General features: G+C 36.4%; 1 protein-coding gene across 1 annotated transcript in view; it reads left to right on the forward strand.

Annotated features, from left to right (window-relative positions):
• Window positions 1–17,550, forward strand: part of THG1L (tRNA-histidine guanylyltransferase 1 like) — a 39,756-nt gene that overhangs the window by 876 nt on the left and 21,330 nt on the right. The window contains exon 2 of the mRNA XM_056811525.1: window positions 3,704–3,740. Coding sequence (XP_056667503.1) covers window positions 3,721–3,740 — 20 coding nt within the window. The 5' untranslated portion in view covers window positions 3,704–3,720. The remainder of the gene's footprint in view (window positions 1–3,703; window positions 3,741–17,550) is intronic.

Consider the following 17,550-nt stretch of genomic DNA (forward strand, 5'->3'; position numbering starts at 1 on the left):
GCAGGAGCGCCCGACAATGGCGTTGCCCTGGAGACGCGGGAGTTCCACGCCACTACCCCGGGAGTCAGCCCTCGTGCCCTTTACACGTGGTGGTAAAAAGGGGGCACTGCTGGTACTCGGCCTGCCTCCCGGCCGTGTCAAGATTGGCCAAGGCCATAGACTGGGAGAGAGGGGGAAAGACTTAAATTACAGTTTGGCGCCCCACGCTCCCCTCTCCCCCAAAAAAAGAAAGAAAAAAAGAAAAGAAAACCCCAAGCCACTTTACATTCTGCTTATCTGGTGCCCCAGTCAAGGTAAACTTTTACTTTATGCAAAAACTCACACAGCTTTGGCAAACATCTGACTGACTGCCATCCTCAGTAAGGATTGAATCAGCATTGTCACCTTTTAAAGCAGACAGAATACAAAATTCAGCACTGATTTTCTACCCCATAAATGTGGTTCTGGGTTAAATCTGGACACTAGTCTTTAAATCTACAGGTTCCTAAGCAGTTAAAATGACCAAAATCCATTTTAAAAATAAATAAATAAAAGGCTATAATGGGAGTCAAAAAATCTGGGCTCCTAGCCTGATTTTATTACCTAATCTGTGATAATAGACAGACAAATCACATACCTTCACCAAATCTCAGTTTCTTCATCTGTAAAAGGAGGGAGTTGAAGTAGAAGGTCCCTTCCAGCTCTATAAGTCTATGTTCTATGTTCTTATGTTCTATGTTCCAGTAAGAAGCAATAAGCTTCTGTGATAATATACTAACCAAATAGCTGTTTAGCAACTTGACAACTTTAGTATTTTCACATCCTGAAAACCCCATAGTCACCTCCACCTCCTTCTCAGCCTCAAATCCCCTCAATAGCCTAAAGTTGCAGCAGAGTGAAAGAATTTTATACAAATACTAGAGCCAGACTCAGGAGACTGCAGATCATTAACAAAGGCAGAAATTTCCTAAAATTGATCTTGCGAATTTACTTAGATCAATCCAGATCCAACTGGGATTTTTAAAAGTCTCTGTAAAGAAAATGAGGGTAGGTTACTGAGAGATATGAATTATTTGAAAATATTACCTCAGCTTGATAAATGGTAACTTCTGCTCTTTTTTCCTCCCACTCCTTGTAAAGAAACATTGAAAATACTAATGAAGGAAAATGATGTGTGAATTTAAATAATCTCTTCTTCCATAGTTTCTATTGTCTGGTAGGTGCCACAAGATATTACAGACTAGTTCATTCAAACATGGTACCTACAATTAAATTTTCTTTGCCTATGTCCCATAAAGGATATAGTAAGGAGCTTCAGAATTTTTTGTTTTACTGATGTCCCTAGGACTATAAGTTACAAAGAAGGTGCCCACTTAAACTGATAGGAGTTTCCTCATATGGGAGTTACCAATTCCATTAAAATCACAGATCCAATTTCTACTCTACCTCATTTTCCAGTATGTTGTCCCTAAGATAAGCCCTCCTTTATTAAAAAAAAAAAGAAAGAAACATAGTTCAATAAAAAATGACCATATCTTACAGTGCATTCAGGCACCCTGAAGGAGATATAGTAAAAACAGCAAGTGTGAGGCAATTAAAAAAATATTACCATCTTAACCACTATCTTCCCATATTAGAACCTGATATGATTTTGTCAATGGAGATGACATTAAATAAGAAGAAGATGAAGAAGATGAATAAATAAGAAAAAAATTCTTTGTTTCTTCAACCTTAGCACCATAGGACTTTTTCATCTGACTTGTGGCTGAAACTTTCCATTTAGTCTGTCTTTCCTACCCCTCCATATGAGTTCCTTGAGAGCATTCTTTTCCATTTGTATTCCCAACACTTAGCAAACTGCACCACGTATAGCAAGAGCTTAATAAGTGCTTTATTCATTCATTCTCCTATAATTCACTAGTCTCAAATAAGAGGAGGGAGGTATATTTATTTCATCATCTGTTCTTTGAAATAAGTCAATGCAATTAACCTGGATATAGCTACCTTTGAGCAGTTTCCTTTATAGTATCCTAGTCATTGGCTCTTTTCTTCAATCTACATCAGTTAGTTCACATGTCCACTATTTCTCTCAGTTCCTCATATTTGTTATTTCTTATGGTACAGTAATAAACAGTTCATTGAATTCACATACCACTATTTGTTTAGACTCTTCCCAGTCAATGGAGACCCATTTTATTTCCAATTTTCTGTTGTCAAAAAGTACCAGTACAAATATTTTTTGTGAACTTGCTCAGGCAAGCTTAAGGGACAACCTTAATTCCAAGATACTGGTCAGTTGAAATTTATGAAAGGCATGAAACATTCTAAAAACAATTAAATTGTAATACTTTAGTATTACCGTACGGTATAATAGAAAGTAGAAAGACCACACTATATGTGGAGTTGAAAGACTTGGTTTTGGATCTTGCCTCTACCATTTACATCTATGTGACCTTAAAAAGTTCACTTTATCATGCTTCAGCTCTTCATCTACAAAATAATAGTGGATGATCTCTCAGTTTCTAGCTCTAACATTGTTTCTAACCAGATCTCATCAGTGTGAGTACTTTATTATTTTAAAAATTAAAACCATTTAATTTTTTTAAATATTGAAGACATACTTCATTACTCAAAGATCTATGGTTTTGTTCTTCTACGAAACAGACCACAATCTCTCTGTGTCTCAGTAGATGGTCTTTGTAACTTGCAGTGGCCAAAATCATAGAATGCTGATCATTTTTGCAAATGAGCCTTCCTGAAATTAGACCAGTCCTTAAAGTTCAGACACATAGCCCAACTTCAGGTCCACATTTAAAGCCTTTCCAACTTGATAGGACCTGCCAGAGTCTACTACTTTGACAGTGTTAGAGAGTTCAAGTTTACCTTTATCCCATAATGAGATATTAAAAGAGTACTTTCATGAAGCATTCTGTAAGAGTATAAATCACTCCAAGATACACAGTAGTTAGAAAAAAAAATGTTTACTCAAGTTCAACCTTAGCCATCTCACGTTGTTAATTTTACCATCCTCATCCTAATATCAGGTGCTCAGTCCTGTTTATTTTACCAATAATTCAAATGTCTTGCAAATCCATCCCATCTTTTCTATCCCACTATTCCCAATCTATAACAAATTGTCATCTTTTTCATGAAGTGCAGGGCCTCAATGTTCTTTCTCTAGAAACTCCTTACACATTTTACTTTACAATGTGGTGTTGTTGATATGGATCCAGAGCTTATCTGAGCTGTTTTCTCAAGGGGCAAGGCACCTCAGTTTAAGCGGATTGCTTATCTGGGTTTTTGGAAACCCAGCCAGATGAAATAACCCACTGCTGGGTTTGTCAAGGAAATCACTCAGCCAGGTCCTCAACAGGCTTAGCCACTAATGGGCTGAGACTAGAAATTTGGTTGACTGCTACTTCTGGGCTGAGCCAAATCATTTGGCCACTGGACTGCTGTTTATTGGGCTAAGTAAATTACTCTTTATTGATTGACGAGGCCAGTCACTCTGCTTATGCTGAGCCATATACAGGGTATGGCATCTCCACTAAACTATACTCTATGGTCTTCAATTGACAGCTGAAATCTTTCACTACTTTCAGCCAATGGCTTGGCCAGTTATTACTATGCTCTATTCAGCTAGAGTGCTACAGGGCCCTTTTTAGCCCCAACAATAACCCTAAAACCAAGACTGAAAAAAGCTTCTTCTTTTTGACTCCTTCAGGACATTGGCTCTGAAGTATGTTATCCACAGGCAAGAGGTGAGTAAGGTTTAGTTGTAGTGTGTGGTGAACTGGGTAGCTCTGGTCTCTCTGCCAGTGGTATGGGGATGTTGATTTCTATAATGCCTTTTTCTCAATTCTGATAGCTGAGATTAGCAAAAGAATGAATGCAATCAATATAACTTCACCATCTCTCCAGGGGCCACCTGAATTCTCCCTCCTATTATCACAGTCCAGTTTGATAAATAGAAACCTGAAAGAGACCCTGATTTCCGAGGACATTGATATTTATCATATTGATGATATAATAATATTCACTAGGCTAGATGATGGCACAGTGTCAGAGGTTCTAGACTGGATAAAAACCCACATGATAGACAAAATTTAAGATAACAATCGTAAGAAAATACTGATTCTAGCTCACTGTCATGTTTAGGGTAATATAGTCAATAGTGTAAACCCAGGTGATTATGGGCATACTCCATAAAAAGCTATTTACTTCCCCACAGACTAATAAGGATGCCCAGAGGCTTCCTTGAGTGGTAATTGTTAAATAAAAGTAGAATATTCAAAATTTCATTAGTCCCTTAGATATTAGCAGCCTTCATAATACAGGTTTTGACTCTGCCAGAAGCTAAGGCTTCTGATCAAAGCCCCAGTCCAGTGGGCCCCCATCTACAAAGATTTGGTAGCTAAGGAACTCAGTTTTGCCTTGTTCACTGAAGGATTTTCCTGCTGTAATAGAGGCATGTATAACTAGACTTCTAAAGCCATTAATTCATTAAATAGGAATGCCATGAGGGATGGGGATCCCATTAAGTCCTTCTACTGGGTTGAATTATGAACTGCTTGGCTGGTATAAGAGAAACTAGAATTGTGGAGAAGATCTTCATCTACATTGATTCCTGAGTAGTGACCAAGGGTCTAGCCAACTGGTCTAGAGCCTGGAGAGAACAGGCCTGGAGAATCAAAAGTACTTTCCCAGCTTTGGGTCAGGACCAATGTGGAAATTTTGACAGTGTCTATTAAATGCTGAACCAAATAATCATGTAGATGCCATTATGAGAACAAATGAAGAGAGAATGAAAGTGCATGTCTATAATCCATGCTACTGAAAAGCTGAAGCTGATGAACCTCTTGAGTTCAGGAGTTCTGAACTGTAGTAGGACTAAAGCCAATCAGGTGTCCCTACTGAAGCTGGTACCAATATGCTAAGGTCCTGGGAAGAAGGAGTGGGTAGGCTTCCTAAAGATGATCACACTGGCCCCTTGAAATTGGAACAGGTGAGCGTCTCTGAGACAATCGAAAATGGGAAATGGGACCCAGGAGCGACTTTTGCACTTCCAGCCTGGGAGAGAAAGGGAGATTCCTTTATAACACAATACCTCAAACAAACAAAAAAAACAAGAGCAACAGAAATTGAGGAGTAGATCTATTGCCAATCCATACATGGGAGCTATGATATCATTTGTGGGGAGCATAGGACCATATAATCCCTCTAATTATGGTTGAGGCAGCTATTTCTGCCAACAGGGCTCATGCCCACCTATTTCAATTCAATCTGCTTTGCACATAGTTGGTACTTATTAAATGCTTCATTCATTCACTCAAATTGGCCCACTTGCCCCATCTTGGCCAGAAGTTTTGCCCTTGTCAAATAACAGCTTTGTCATCATGTCTTTGATGTCCCACATTTAGAAAACCATGTCCAGAACAAATAACTGATACTCTGGAAAGGGGGAATGCTCTCTATTCCAGTTGATTCTCATATCTAGCGTCCAGGAAGACATATAAAAGTAGACTATTTTTGTATATTGTTTAATCTGATTCTCTCTAACCCTACCCTATTTTTTTTTTCTGGAGTACAAAGTTATCTGGACTTCAAGGTCTTTGTCCCCTCAAAAGGGGACAAACTCTGGGGAAATGGCTCAGGTTCTCAATTAAAGATGATCTTTGTAGATAGTATTTGAATCTGAGGAACTTTCACTTTAGGCTGAAGTGAAAAAGTCCCCTGATACAGTTAATCTAAACTGTTGACTCTGAATTAAGGACTATAAATGTCTTTCAACGATTTCAACCCAAGCAGAGGTAGATAAGGCAAGAAAAGTAATTATCAGTGTTAAAAACAAGAAGAGTTCTAAAAGCTTCATCAGTGTGCTAAAAAAGGTTAAAAGCCCCTACTCTATACCAAGATGCCTTTACCTACATAAAAGAATAGTAGAAAGTTTGATGTGGGAAAGGCATTAGTAGAAATATAAAGTGAATTGTTCACTAGAGGAAGATATAGTATCTGGTGGGGATTAAGGAAGGCTTTATGGCAGAGGCAATATCTTGGAGAAAGGTGGTAAGCAAAAACAAAGAACAGCCTTATAAGAGACAAGAAAGTTCAGGGTATATAGAAGAACAGTGAACATCAAGTTTTCACTACCTGGGAAGAACATTTTACTTTGTGCAGCAATTCTATTATGTTTTAGGACATTTAACTTGACAACAGTGGGTAGGATGGTGAGGTAAGCAAGTTAGATGAGACCTCTTCTGCAAGAGGGAAAAAGGACATGTAATCATAAACAGCTAAAATGACTGAATATATGAGTGCAGCCCCTTATAACCAAGGACTTCTATCTACTCTTGAGTTTATCCTACTCCCTTTAAAGGGACTGTAATAATTATAATTAAATAATTAAAATAATATTTCTACCCATATCTATATATCTATATATTTTTATAAAGTTTATTGGAAAGGTAGACAATGTTCCCATAAGTAACCTGACCACATGGTGCCTAGCCTGCCAGTCTCTTCCTCCTTCCCCCTCACCTGCCTGCACTGTCTCTTTTCCTTGTGGTTCTTCTCATCCTCCTCTGATGTTCTCCCATCGGTCTGCCCCAAACCTTAACTTTTATTGAGGTCCAGAACATACACTGATGCAACCCTGGCACAACTGTGGTATGTCAGGAATGTTTGATAGACAGGTAAAGTTACTCAGGAGGGGGAGGGGATGAGCTTCCTTAACACAGGACCAATTAACTATTAACTCAATTCTCCTTAACAACTTAATATTGGATTAACTTTTATTTTTATTTAAAAATATAGCAAAATATGACCAAAAAGGAAAATGATAAATGTTGGTGGGGAATTTGGGACACCAGTACACTGTTGGTATAGCTATGAACTGATACAAGCATTGTAGAGGGTAATATGGAATCATAGCCAAAGGGCCATAAAACTATTCATTCCCTTTGATCCAACAATACTATTATTGGGTCTGTATTCCAAAGAGATCGGAGATAAGGGGAAAATACCTACTTGTACAAAAATATTTTTAGCAGCTCTTTTTAGAGTGGCAAAAAATTGGAAATGGGATGTCCATTAGTTAGGGAATGGCTGAACAAATTGTGTCATAAAAAATGATGAACAGGATGACTTCAGAAAAACCTGGAATGAAGTAGATGCATAGTGAAGTGAGCAGAACCAGGAGAGCACTGTATACAGTAAAAGAAATGTTATACACAGCTAGTCAGCTGTGAAGAATTATAAACTCCATAGCCAAAGAAGAAACTGTTGAAGTCTGATTGCAAATCAAAGCACCATCTTCATGAGTTTGCTTCATGAGTTTTTTATTGTATGTGTCTTCTTCTGTCATGGTATAAATAATATAGAAATATGTATTGCAAGAAAGAACCAGTATAACCTATAACAGACTATTTACAGGGGGGGATGGAGAGGAAGGAGGGAGGGAGAGAATCTGAATCACAAAATAAATATCCGAAAACAATTGCCAGAAATTGTTTCTACATGTAAGTGGGAAAAAAGGGGGAAAATAGCAAGAATAAACACAAAATACATTGGAAGCATATTTATCTGCACCATTACACCAATACTGCTGCCTGCCCCTCCCTTTCCTTCGCTTCCAAGTCAGGGAGAAAAGTTTTTTAATGCATAAAGTAAAATAAGTAGATTTACAAAAGAAGGCTCAAATCAATAGCAAAGGGACAATCTTCACCCCTTAAGGTACCTAAGAACACTGAGGAAGAAGTTAACAGGCCTTGATCTCAGAGAATGGGTTCAGAGTCCAACATGTTAAATCTGAAATAGGGGGCAGAAATAGTAGGGGGTAGTGGGTTGGGGTACTGGGTGGGGTTAGTCATTGAGGGATTGAAATGATTTGGTATAGGAAGGGTCTGTGGTCCCTCTAGGATGGGGAAAAAGAAGGAAAAATTCTCTTTTCTGTTCCCAGAGATGTCTGGCTGAGTGCTTGGTGCAACCAATAGAATTATTATATGATTAATTGCCCCAAAGGCAGAGAAGACTGAATGAGTCCAGATGTAGTCAGTAAAGGAACTAAGCCGGGGCATTCTGGCAGCAGGGAATTTTGGTTAAAAAAAAAAAAAAGTCTTGCCTTTTTAAGATTCCTTTAAGGCTGCTGGCCTCAGGCCAAAATTGCTTTGTCTCAGATAGGTAAAAGGAATATCTATCTATCTATCTTTAAAACAAAAAACAAAAAACAACCCTTACCTTCCCTGTATGCATCTTGACTGATTGACTAACAAAAGATCAGGCAGTCTTACAAAGAAGGAATCATTGACCCTATTAATTAGGCAATTTTCTTTTCTATTAAAAAGAGAATAAAAGAAATACCTAGACTGAAAAATTATCAGTCGCAAAGATATACAGACCTAGCTATGAGTAAATATCCACAGTTTTTCTGAAACCGTAGCTTTCATCATTTCTTAAAGGACAACAGTCTTCCATTACATTTATAACACTTGTTCAGTGATTTCCCAATTGATGGGCAACCTCTTAGTTTCCAATTCTTGCCACTATTAAAAAAAAAACTGCTATAAATATTTTTAAATATATGGGTCTTTTTGCTTTTTTGATCTCTCTGGGGCATAGACCTAAATAGTGATATTGCTGGTTCAGAGAGTATGTATTTTCATAGATTGTGGGGGGCATAATTGCAAATTGCTTTCCAGAATGACTGGACCAGTTCAAAACAAGGAACTTTGGTTAAAAAAAAAAAAAAACCTACCTTTTTAAGCAGTTGTACATTTATGTGCCTGTTAAGAATGTTCAGCGTTCATTAAATTCTCTCTCCTTGACATATTTCCTAGGTTATATGTTGGTATCAGAGAACTTAAATCTTTTATTTGTTCAATCATTTAATTATGTTCTAATATTTCTGTTGGGTTTTTTTTGGCATATTTTGGCATATTCTAATTTTCTAGGAGGCTATTACCTGGGTAAGGTTTACCTCTTTCTATGAGAGCTAAGCTATTATCTTTTCAATTTTTCCTCTAGAGCCTTTAGTTTACTTTTTTATCTCTTACTTCATTTTTTCTAAGCATTAGTTTAGTCCTTGTACAAAATTTGTTTTTTTCTTTGAGTATCTGTTTATTTTTTGTTCTGTTGTTTAGTCATTTCAGTCATGTTCAACTCTTTGTGACCCCAGTTAGGGTTTTCTTGGGAAACATACTACATACTACATACTACAGTGTTTTGCCATTTTCTTCTCTAGTTCATTTTATAGATGGGGAAACTGAGGTAGAGTTAAGTAACTAGCCTAGGGTCACATAGCTAGTAAGGTCACCCGGTTAGTGAGGACAAATTTGAACTCGGATTAGGCTCTATCTACTGCATCACCTGGCTGCCTTGTATGTTTATAGTTGGTATTGTAGTATTCTCTCCTTCTAGGTTGGACTTTGGGGAATCATTGAGTCTACAATAATTCTGTACAGTAGTTGGTGTTGTCTTCAGTTTACTCATCTTTCCAGTCTGATTTCTGAACTAGAATTTATTTATTTATTTGAATTAGAATTTATTTGAAGGTCCAGACTTTGCCTCTTGCTGTGCTTTTGGATCAGGTTGGTGGCCAGGCTTAATTTCCACTTAGGTCACCTATCTCCTTGAGCTGATTTTTCTCTCCTAAGTTCAAGCGCTTCAGGACAGAGTGCTAGAGACCTCAGAGCCCTAGAATAGCCAAGTCTTAACCCTGTTATGCTATTCTAGTTAATGCAACTCCTTTAGGTTTAGAAGTTTAGTTTAGAAGAGATTTTCTCATGGGAATTCACTGCTCTCACTACCTCTGAATACAGAACTTTGCAGGATATATGTGATTTTGAGCTATCTCTGGTTGCACTGTGAAGCTGCTTGTTTGTTTGCCCATGCTGGTACTAGCTTTCTTTTTGTTTTGCCCATGGTCTTCTGGATGACTTTTTGTATAGTTCTAGGGTAGAAGAAGTGACTTCCTATAGTTTTGATCAGTTCTAAACCAAGTATAAATTTTAGGTTTTTGTTCGGATTTTTTGTCAGGGATTTTATCTACTTTCCTCTGTTCAATCAGCCACCTTTGACCAGAGGTCTCCTGTAATGTTTTCAATTCAATTATAAATTCACAATCAAGTCTATTACTTTTCAAGTTAATTACCTCAACTATTACAATGTTTTAATTCACCTAAATGTGCCAAGTAAGTATAAATTCATATTCCAGAGACTCCTTTTAGATATGAGGTTTTTCATCAATCTATCAACAAGTATTTATTAAAGTCCTGCTATGTGTCAGACGTGGTGGGTAATGAGGATACAAACACAAAACTAAGATAGGCCCCGCCCTCAAGAAGCTTACATCCTACCAGAGAAATGCAACATATTCACAGATAAATATATATCAGATAAATGCAAAAGTACAAGTGATTGGTGACAGGGGCACTAACAATTTGGGGGTAAGGGACCTAGACAGGTCTTTTGAAGCAGGTGGTACTTAAGTCTATCCTGGAAAATAAATCAGGGTTCCTAGATAAGTATTTCAGGTAGAAAAGGTGGCTAAGGGGCGGGATGAGGAAGGAGGAGACAAAATGTTTTCTTACAGGGAATAGCAAGCAAGCAAAATGTCCTGAAGCATGAGAGTAATGAATGGTTGTGTTAGGGCTTCAAATGCCAAACAGAGATGAATATGTTTTAACCTAAAAGCAATGGGAAACTGCAGCATTTTTGGATACCAAGAAATGACATGTCAGAGTTGTATTTAGGAGATAATCAGTTTTGGATAATGTAGATTATAGGTTCCAAATGGGAGAAACTGGAAGCAAGGAGACCAGTTAGAAGATTACTGAAACAATCCAACTGAGATGGGATGTCTTTGTGTGAGTAAACAGGATATAAGTAGGGTGTTTGTAAAAATAGAAGGGGCAAGATGTGAGAAATATTGAAGAGACTGAATCAACAAGATTTGGCAATGAATTAAATAAATAAGGAGTGTGAGTGACTCCTAGGGATATCAGTGATTCCTAAATTTAAACCTGGTAACTGGTAACATGGTAGTACCCTAAGTAGATTTAATGAAAATAGGAAGAAGGGTAGGTTCAGGAATAAAGATTTTTAAATTAATTTATTCAATGAAACAACTTTTTTACTTGACCAAATTAAATTATGATATTAAAACTTTTTACCAACTGATTGCCTTGTGAAAATTGTTAGAAGAATAATTCTTCCTTTCACTGTAGGACCTTAAACAACATTAATTGTGGTGATGGGACTGAAATATTTTATTTAGTTGAATATGATGAATATTCATGACTACAACAATATTTACTAAACAAGACATATTGAAGACTTCAAAACTTAAGACAAATTACATTTTTCTTCATATAATATATTTTTTCTAATCCCACTAGATTATAATATTTATCTAAGCTCTTATCACCTTAATACCAGAAGTATTGTAAAATCTCCTTGGACTTGTTGCACTCTTATCCAATCTTGCATGTCATAATCAGATTTCAGAAATTACTACCATCATCATGTTATTCCCCCTTAAAACAAACCTCTTATGTCTCACAATTGCTGGTAGGATAAAATTTAAATATTTTAGCTTAATTTATTAAAGATCCTTCACAATTTGGTTCCCCTCTACCTTTCCAAGTTAATCTCCTTCCTAACCTTACCTAAATATTCCACTCTAATAAAACTGTCTATTCATCACTCTACAGAATAGTGAACTCAGATCTCTGCCTTTTCAATCACATGTAATGAACTTGCTACTCTTCTTAATCTACATATAATTCCTAGACATCTGTCAAGGCCCTCTCCTTTTCCCTGAACACTTTGACCCAGAGTAACACATCTCTCTTTGGAATTCTAATAGCATTATTGTCTATATTATTCACTTGACATTTATCACATATTGCCTTATATTGCTAGTTATCTTGCTGTTTACGTATCTTATTTCTATAGAACTAAAACTAAGAGCCATGTCTTGAGAGATGGAGTAACTCATTCTTCAAGGTTACCTGATATATTATCTATTTTGTAGTAGAAAACCCACGAATAAAAAAGTCAAAAGACTTAGATTTTAGGTTTCCTTCTGTCTGGCATGTAATCTTGAGCAAGTCACTTCAATTTTTTGTGGCTCAATTTCCTTATCAGTAAAATATAGATAATAAGCCCTATCTAGCTGACCTCACAAGATAGTTATAAGGATCAAATGAGATAACATATGGTTAAAAGTTCTAAATACTATAATGTTATATGAATCTATGGTATAATAATATTGTATTAAAAACTATGAGATGGATATACATATATACACATATGTGTAACAGGGGACTTACCAATTTCTCCATTACTTATGTATTTATAATACATACGTACACCCAATATTGTGATTGTTTAATAGATAGCTGGTGATTCATTGGCTAATCTATTACATAGTGACTCTGAGTTATTCTATGTACTTTTTTTTTAAACCCTTACCTTCCATCTTAAAATCAATACATTGGTCTGGGTAAACATGGAGGCAGTCTAGACACAAGACTCGTCCTTTCCTCAGCATGAAACGATATAGATTACCTCAAAAGACCCAAAAAACCAAATTCATAAGAATGAAGGGACCCTACAGTAGAGCACAACATTGAAGGTATGTGGGATTTGGGCATTTCCACACTATAAGGGGGTGAAAAAGCTCCCACCAAAACCACAAGCCAATCTACTCTACCCCACCTATGGAGCCAGAGTCAGAGCCAGTGCACGCCAGAATCAGTGAGTGAAGGGCAACTCTAGAGTGAGTAAGGGGCACCTCTAGATCCTTGGGAGATGAATGAGAACACAAAAGACCTACCCCTGAGAGCAGCTAAACCCGAAACCCCAGTAGGCTGAAGAGCTCAGACTGTGGGCGCTCATGGGAAAAATAGCACAGAGAAGGGCAGCAAACAGCAGAAGCTGCGGAGATTCAAGAGCTGGCCTGAGGCAAAATCCTTGCTCCTTAGCTCCATACACAGAGAGCCTGCCCATCTCACTCAGATTTCTGACTAAAAAGGGAAGGAAAAACTTCCACAATGATGACAAATTGTGCCCAGGAGCAACAACCTCCCTCCAAGAAAAACAGGAAAAAAGGTTTGAACCTGGAAAATTTTTACAGCGGAAAAACCCAGGTTACAGAGGAAATACAGGAGGAAATTCAAATAAACCCAAACCTTCCCAAAAAAAAAATGGAACTTGTCCACAAGTTCTTGAAGAATTTAAATTGGAGCTTATCAAAAAGATGGAAGCCTTCTGGCAAGAAAAGTGGGAAATCATTCAAAGAGAAAGTAACAGGTTAAAGGATGAGAACTCCCAACTGGAGAAACAGCTGGAAGCCATGAAAAGCAGGACAGACCAAGCCGAAAAGGAAAATCAAAAGATTATAGTGGAAAATCAGTCCTTAAAGACCAGAATTAGGCAACTGGAAGACAATGATCTTGCAAAACAGCAAGAATTAATAAAGCAAAGTCAAAAGACTGACAAAATAGAAGAAAACATAAAATATCTCACTGACAAGATGACAGATCAGGAAAACAGATCACGATGTGACAATTTGAGAGTCATTGGTCTACTTGAAAATTCATATATAAACAGAAATCTTGATATCATACTACAATAAATCATCCAAGAAAACTGCCCTGATGTTCTTGAACAAGGGGGCAAAATAGACATTGAAAGAGTTCATAGAACACCGTCTACGATAAATCCTCAAAGGATAGCTCCAAGGAATGTAATTGCCAAATTCCAAAGCTTTCAAGCTAAGGAGAAAAATTCTACAAGAAGCCAAAAAGAGCCAATTCAGATACCAAGGAGCACCAATCAGGATCACACAAGACCTGGCAGCTTCCACACTAAAGGACTGCAAGGCTTGGAACATGATATTCAGAAAGGCAAGAGAACTGGGTCTTCAACCAAGGATCCCCTACTCATCAAAACTGACTATATACTTCCAGGGGAAAGTATGGGCATTCAACAAAATAGAAGATTTCCAAGTATTTGTAAAGAAAAGACCAGAACTAAGTGGAAAGTTTGATATCCAAACACAAAGATCAAGAGAAACATGAAAGGTTAAATAAGAAAGAGAGGGAAAAAGAGAAAAAAATTTTTATTCAAACTTTCTTCTTTAAGGTATATAATTAGATCAAATTATATATATTAATATATGGTGAAAATGTTATTTGTAACTCAAAAAATATTTTCACTATTATAGTAATTAGAAGAATCATTCATAGGAAGAGTTTGGGGTAATACGTGCTATAAGATGATATACAAAAAAAGAAAAAGGGAGGGGGGAATCAAAGATGGCACCAAGAGATACTTGAAGAAATAAAAGAAATAGGATAATCTTTATCATACAAAGATACTCATGGGAAGGGGAGGGGAAAATACTCTTATAAGGAGAGGAAGAGAGTGCTAATAGGTAATACTTAAACTTTACTGTCAGTGAAATCAATTCTGAAAGGGAAGAGCATCTAGATCCATTGGGGTCTTGAATTCTATCTTATCCTACAGGGTAAGCGAGAAGGGGAAACTCAGGGGGGTAGGGGGGAGGCAGTACAAAAAGGGAGGGAAAGAGAGGGGGTAGGGAACTTAACAGACCCTAAAAAAACAAGAAGGGAACAAAAAGGGAAGGGCCAGAAAGGGAAGCATATCAAGGGAGGGAATTAGGGAGATTGATTAGAAGTAAACCACTGGTTTAAAAGAAGCAAGGACAGAACTAGGAGAGGATATAAAAATGCTGGGGAATACACAAGTGACAATCATAATTTTGAATGTGTATGGGATGAATTTACCCATAAAATGAAAAAAAAATAGGAGAGTGGATTAGAATCCAAGATCCTACCATATGTTGTCTACAAGAAACACACCTGAGGCGGGTAGATACTCATAAGGTTAGAATCAAAGGTTGGAGCAAATCCTTTTGGGCCTTAACTGACAGAAAGAAGGCAGGAGTTACAATCATGATATCTGACAAAGCCAAAGTAAAAATAGATCTGATTAAAAGGGGTAGAGAAGGAAAATACATCCTGATAAAAGGGAGTATAGACAATGAGGAAATATCACTAATCAACATGTATTCACCAAATGGTATAGCACCCAAATTTCTAATGGAGAAACTAGGAGAATTGAAGGAGGAAATAGTAGTAAAACTATAATAGTGGGAAACCTGAATCAACCACTATCAAATTTAGATAAATCAAATGAAAAAATAAATGAGATAAAAGATGTGAATGAAATCTTAGAAAATTTAGAGTTAATAGCTATATGGAGAAAAATAGATAGGGACAAAAAATAGGGACACCTTCTTTTCAGCAGCATGTGGTACATTCACAAAGACTGACCATGTATTAGGGCATAAAAACATTGCAAACAAGTGCAAAAGAGCAGAAATAATAAATGCAACTTTCTCAGATCACAATGCAATGAAAATAATAATTAGTAAGGGAACATGGAGAGGTAAATCAAAAATTAATTGGAAATTAAACAATATGATTCTCCAAAATCAGTTAGTTAAAGAACAAATCATAGAAAGAATTAATAATTTCATTTAAGAAAATGACAATGATGAGACGTACTACCAAAATCTATGGGATGCAGCCAAAGCAGTATTCAGGGGAAAATTTATATCCTTGAGTTCATATATTAACAAATTAGGGAAGGCAGAGGTCAATGAATTAGACATGCAAATCAAAAAACTTGAAAGTGAACAAATTAAAAATCTCCAGAACAAAACTAAATTAGAGATCCTAAAAATTAAGGGAGAAATTAATAAAATCGAAAGTGAAAGAACTATTGAACCAATAAATAAGACTACAAGCTGGTATTTTGAAAAAACAAACAAAATAGACAAAGTACTGGTCAATCTAATTTTTTTAAAAAAGGAAAGAAAACCAATAACAGTATCATAGATGAAAAGGGAGATCTCACCTCCAATGAAGAGTAAATTAAGGCAATCATTAAAAACTATTTTGCCAAATTATTGGCAATAAGTATGCCAATCTAGGTGATATGGATGAATATTTACAAAAATATAAATTGCCTAGATTAACAGAAGAAGAAATAGAATTCATAAATAATCCCATATCAGAAAAAGAAATTGAATAAGCCATCAAAGAACTCCCTAAGAAAAAATCCCCAAGACCTGATGGATTCACAAGTGAATTCTATCAAACATTCATAAAACAGCTAATCCTGATACTATACAAACTATTTGACATAATAAGCAAAGAGAGTTCTACCAAATTCCTTTTATGACACAAATATGGTACTGATTCCAAAGCCAACAACAAAGAAAGAAAACTATAGGCCAATCTCCTTAATGAACATAGATGCAAAAATCTTAAATAGGATACTAGCAAAAAGACTCTAGCAAGTCATCACAAGGGTTATTCACTATTATCAAGTGGGATTTATACCAGGAATGCAAGGATGGTTCAATATTAGGAAAACCATCCACATAATTGACCATATCAACAAGCAAACCAACAAAAATCACATGATTATCTCAATAGACGCAGAAAAAGCCTTTGACAAAATACAACACTCTTTCCTATTGAAAACACTAGAAAGTATAGGAATAGAAGGGTCTTTCCTAAAAATAATAAACAGTATTTATCTAAAACCATCAGCAAACATCATCTGCAATGGGGATAAACTAGATGCATTCCCAATAAAATCAGGAGTGAAACAAGGATGCCCGTTTTCACCGCTATTATTTATCATTGTACTAGAAACATTAGCAGTAGCAATTAGAGAAGAAAAAGAAATTGAAGGTATTAAAATTGGCAATGAGGAGACCAAGCTATCACTCTTTGCAGATGATATGATGGTCTACTTAAAGAATCCTAGAGAATCTACCAAAAAGCTAGGTGAAATTCAACAACTTAAGCAAACTTGCAGGATACAAAATAAACCCACATAACTCATCAAAATTTCTATATATTTCCAACACATCTCAACAGCAAGAATTAGAAAGAGAAATTCCATTTAAAATCACCTTAAACAATATAAAATACTTAGGAATCTATCTGCCGAGACAAACATAGGAACTATATGAACACAACTACAAAACACTTTCCACACAATTAAAATTAGATCTAAACAATTGGAAAAACATTAACTGCTCATGGGTAGGATGAGCTAACATAATAAAAATGACCACCCTACCCAAACTTATTTTGTTCCATACCCATTGAACTACCAACAACTTTTTTTACTGAATTAGAAAAAAAACATAACAAAATTCATTTGGAAGAACAAAAGATCAAGGATATCCAGGGAAACAATGAAAAAAAAATGTGAAGGAAGGTGGCCTTGTAGTACCAGATCTCAAACTGTACTATATATCAGTGGTCATCAAAACAATATGGTACTGGCTAAGAAACAGAAAGGAGGATTGGTGAAATAGACTTGGGGTAAGTGACCTCAGCAAGACAGTCTATGACAAGCCCAAAGATCCCAGCTTTTGGGACAAAAATCCACTATTTGATAAAAACTGCTATGAAAATTGGAAGACAGTAGAGGAGAGATTGGGGTTGGATCAACACCTCACAC

This window comes from Monodelphis domestica, chromosome 1 (assembly GCF_027887165.1).
Source record: "Monodelphis domestica isolate mMonDom1 chromosome 1, mMonDom1.pri, whole genome shotgun sequence".
NCBI lineage: Eukaryota > Metazoa > Chordata > Mammalia > Didelphimorphia > Didelphidae > Monodelphis > Monodelphis domestica.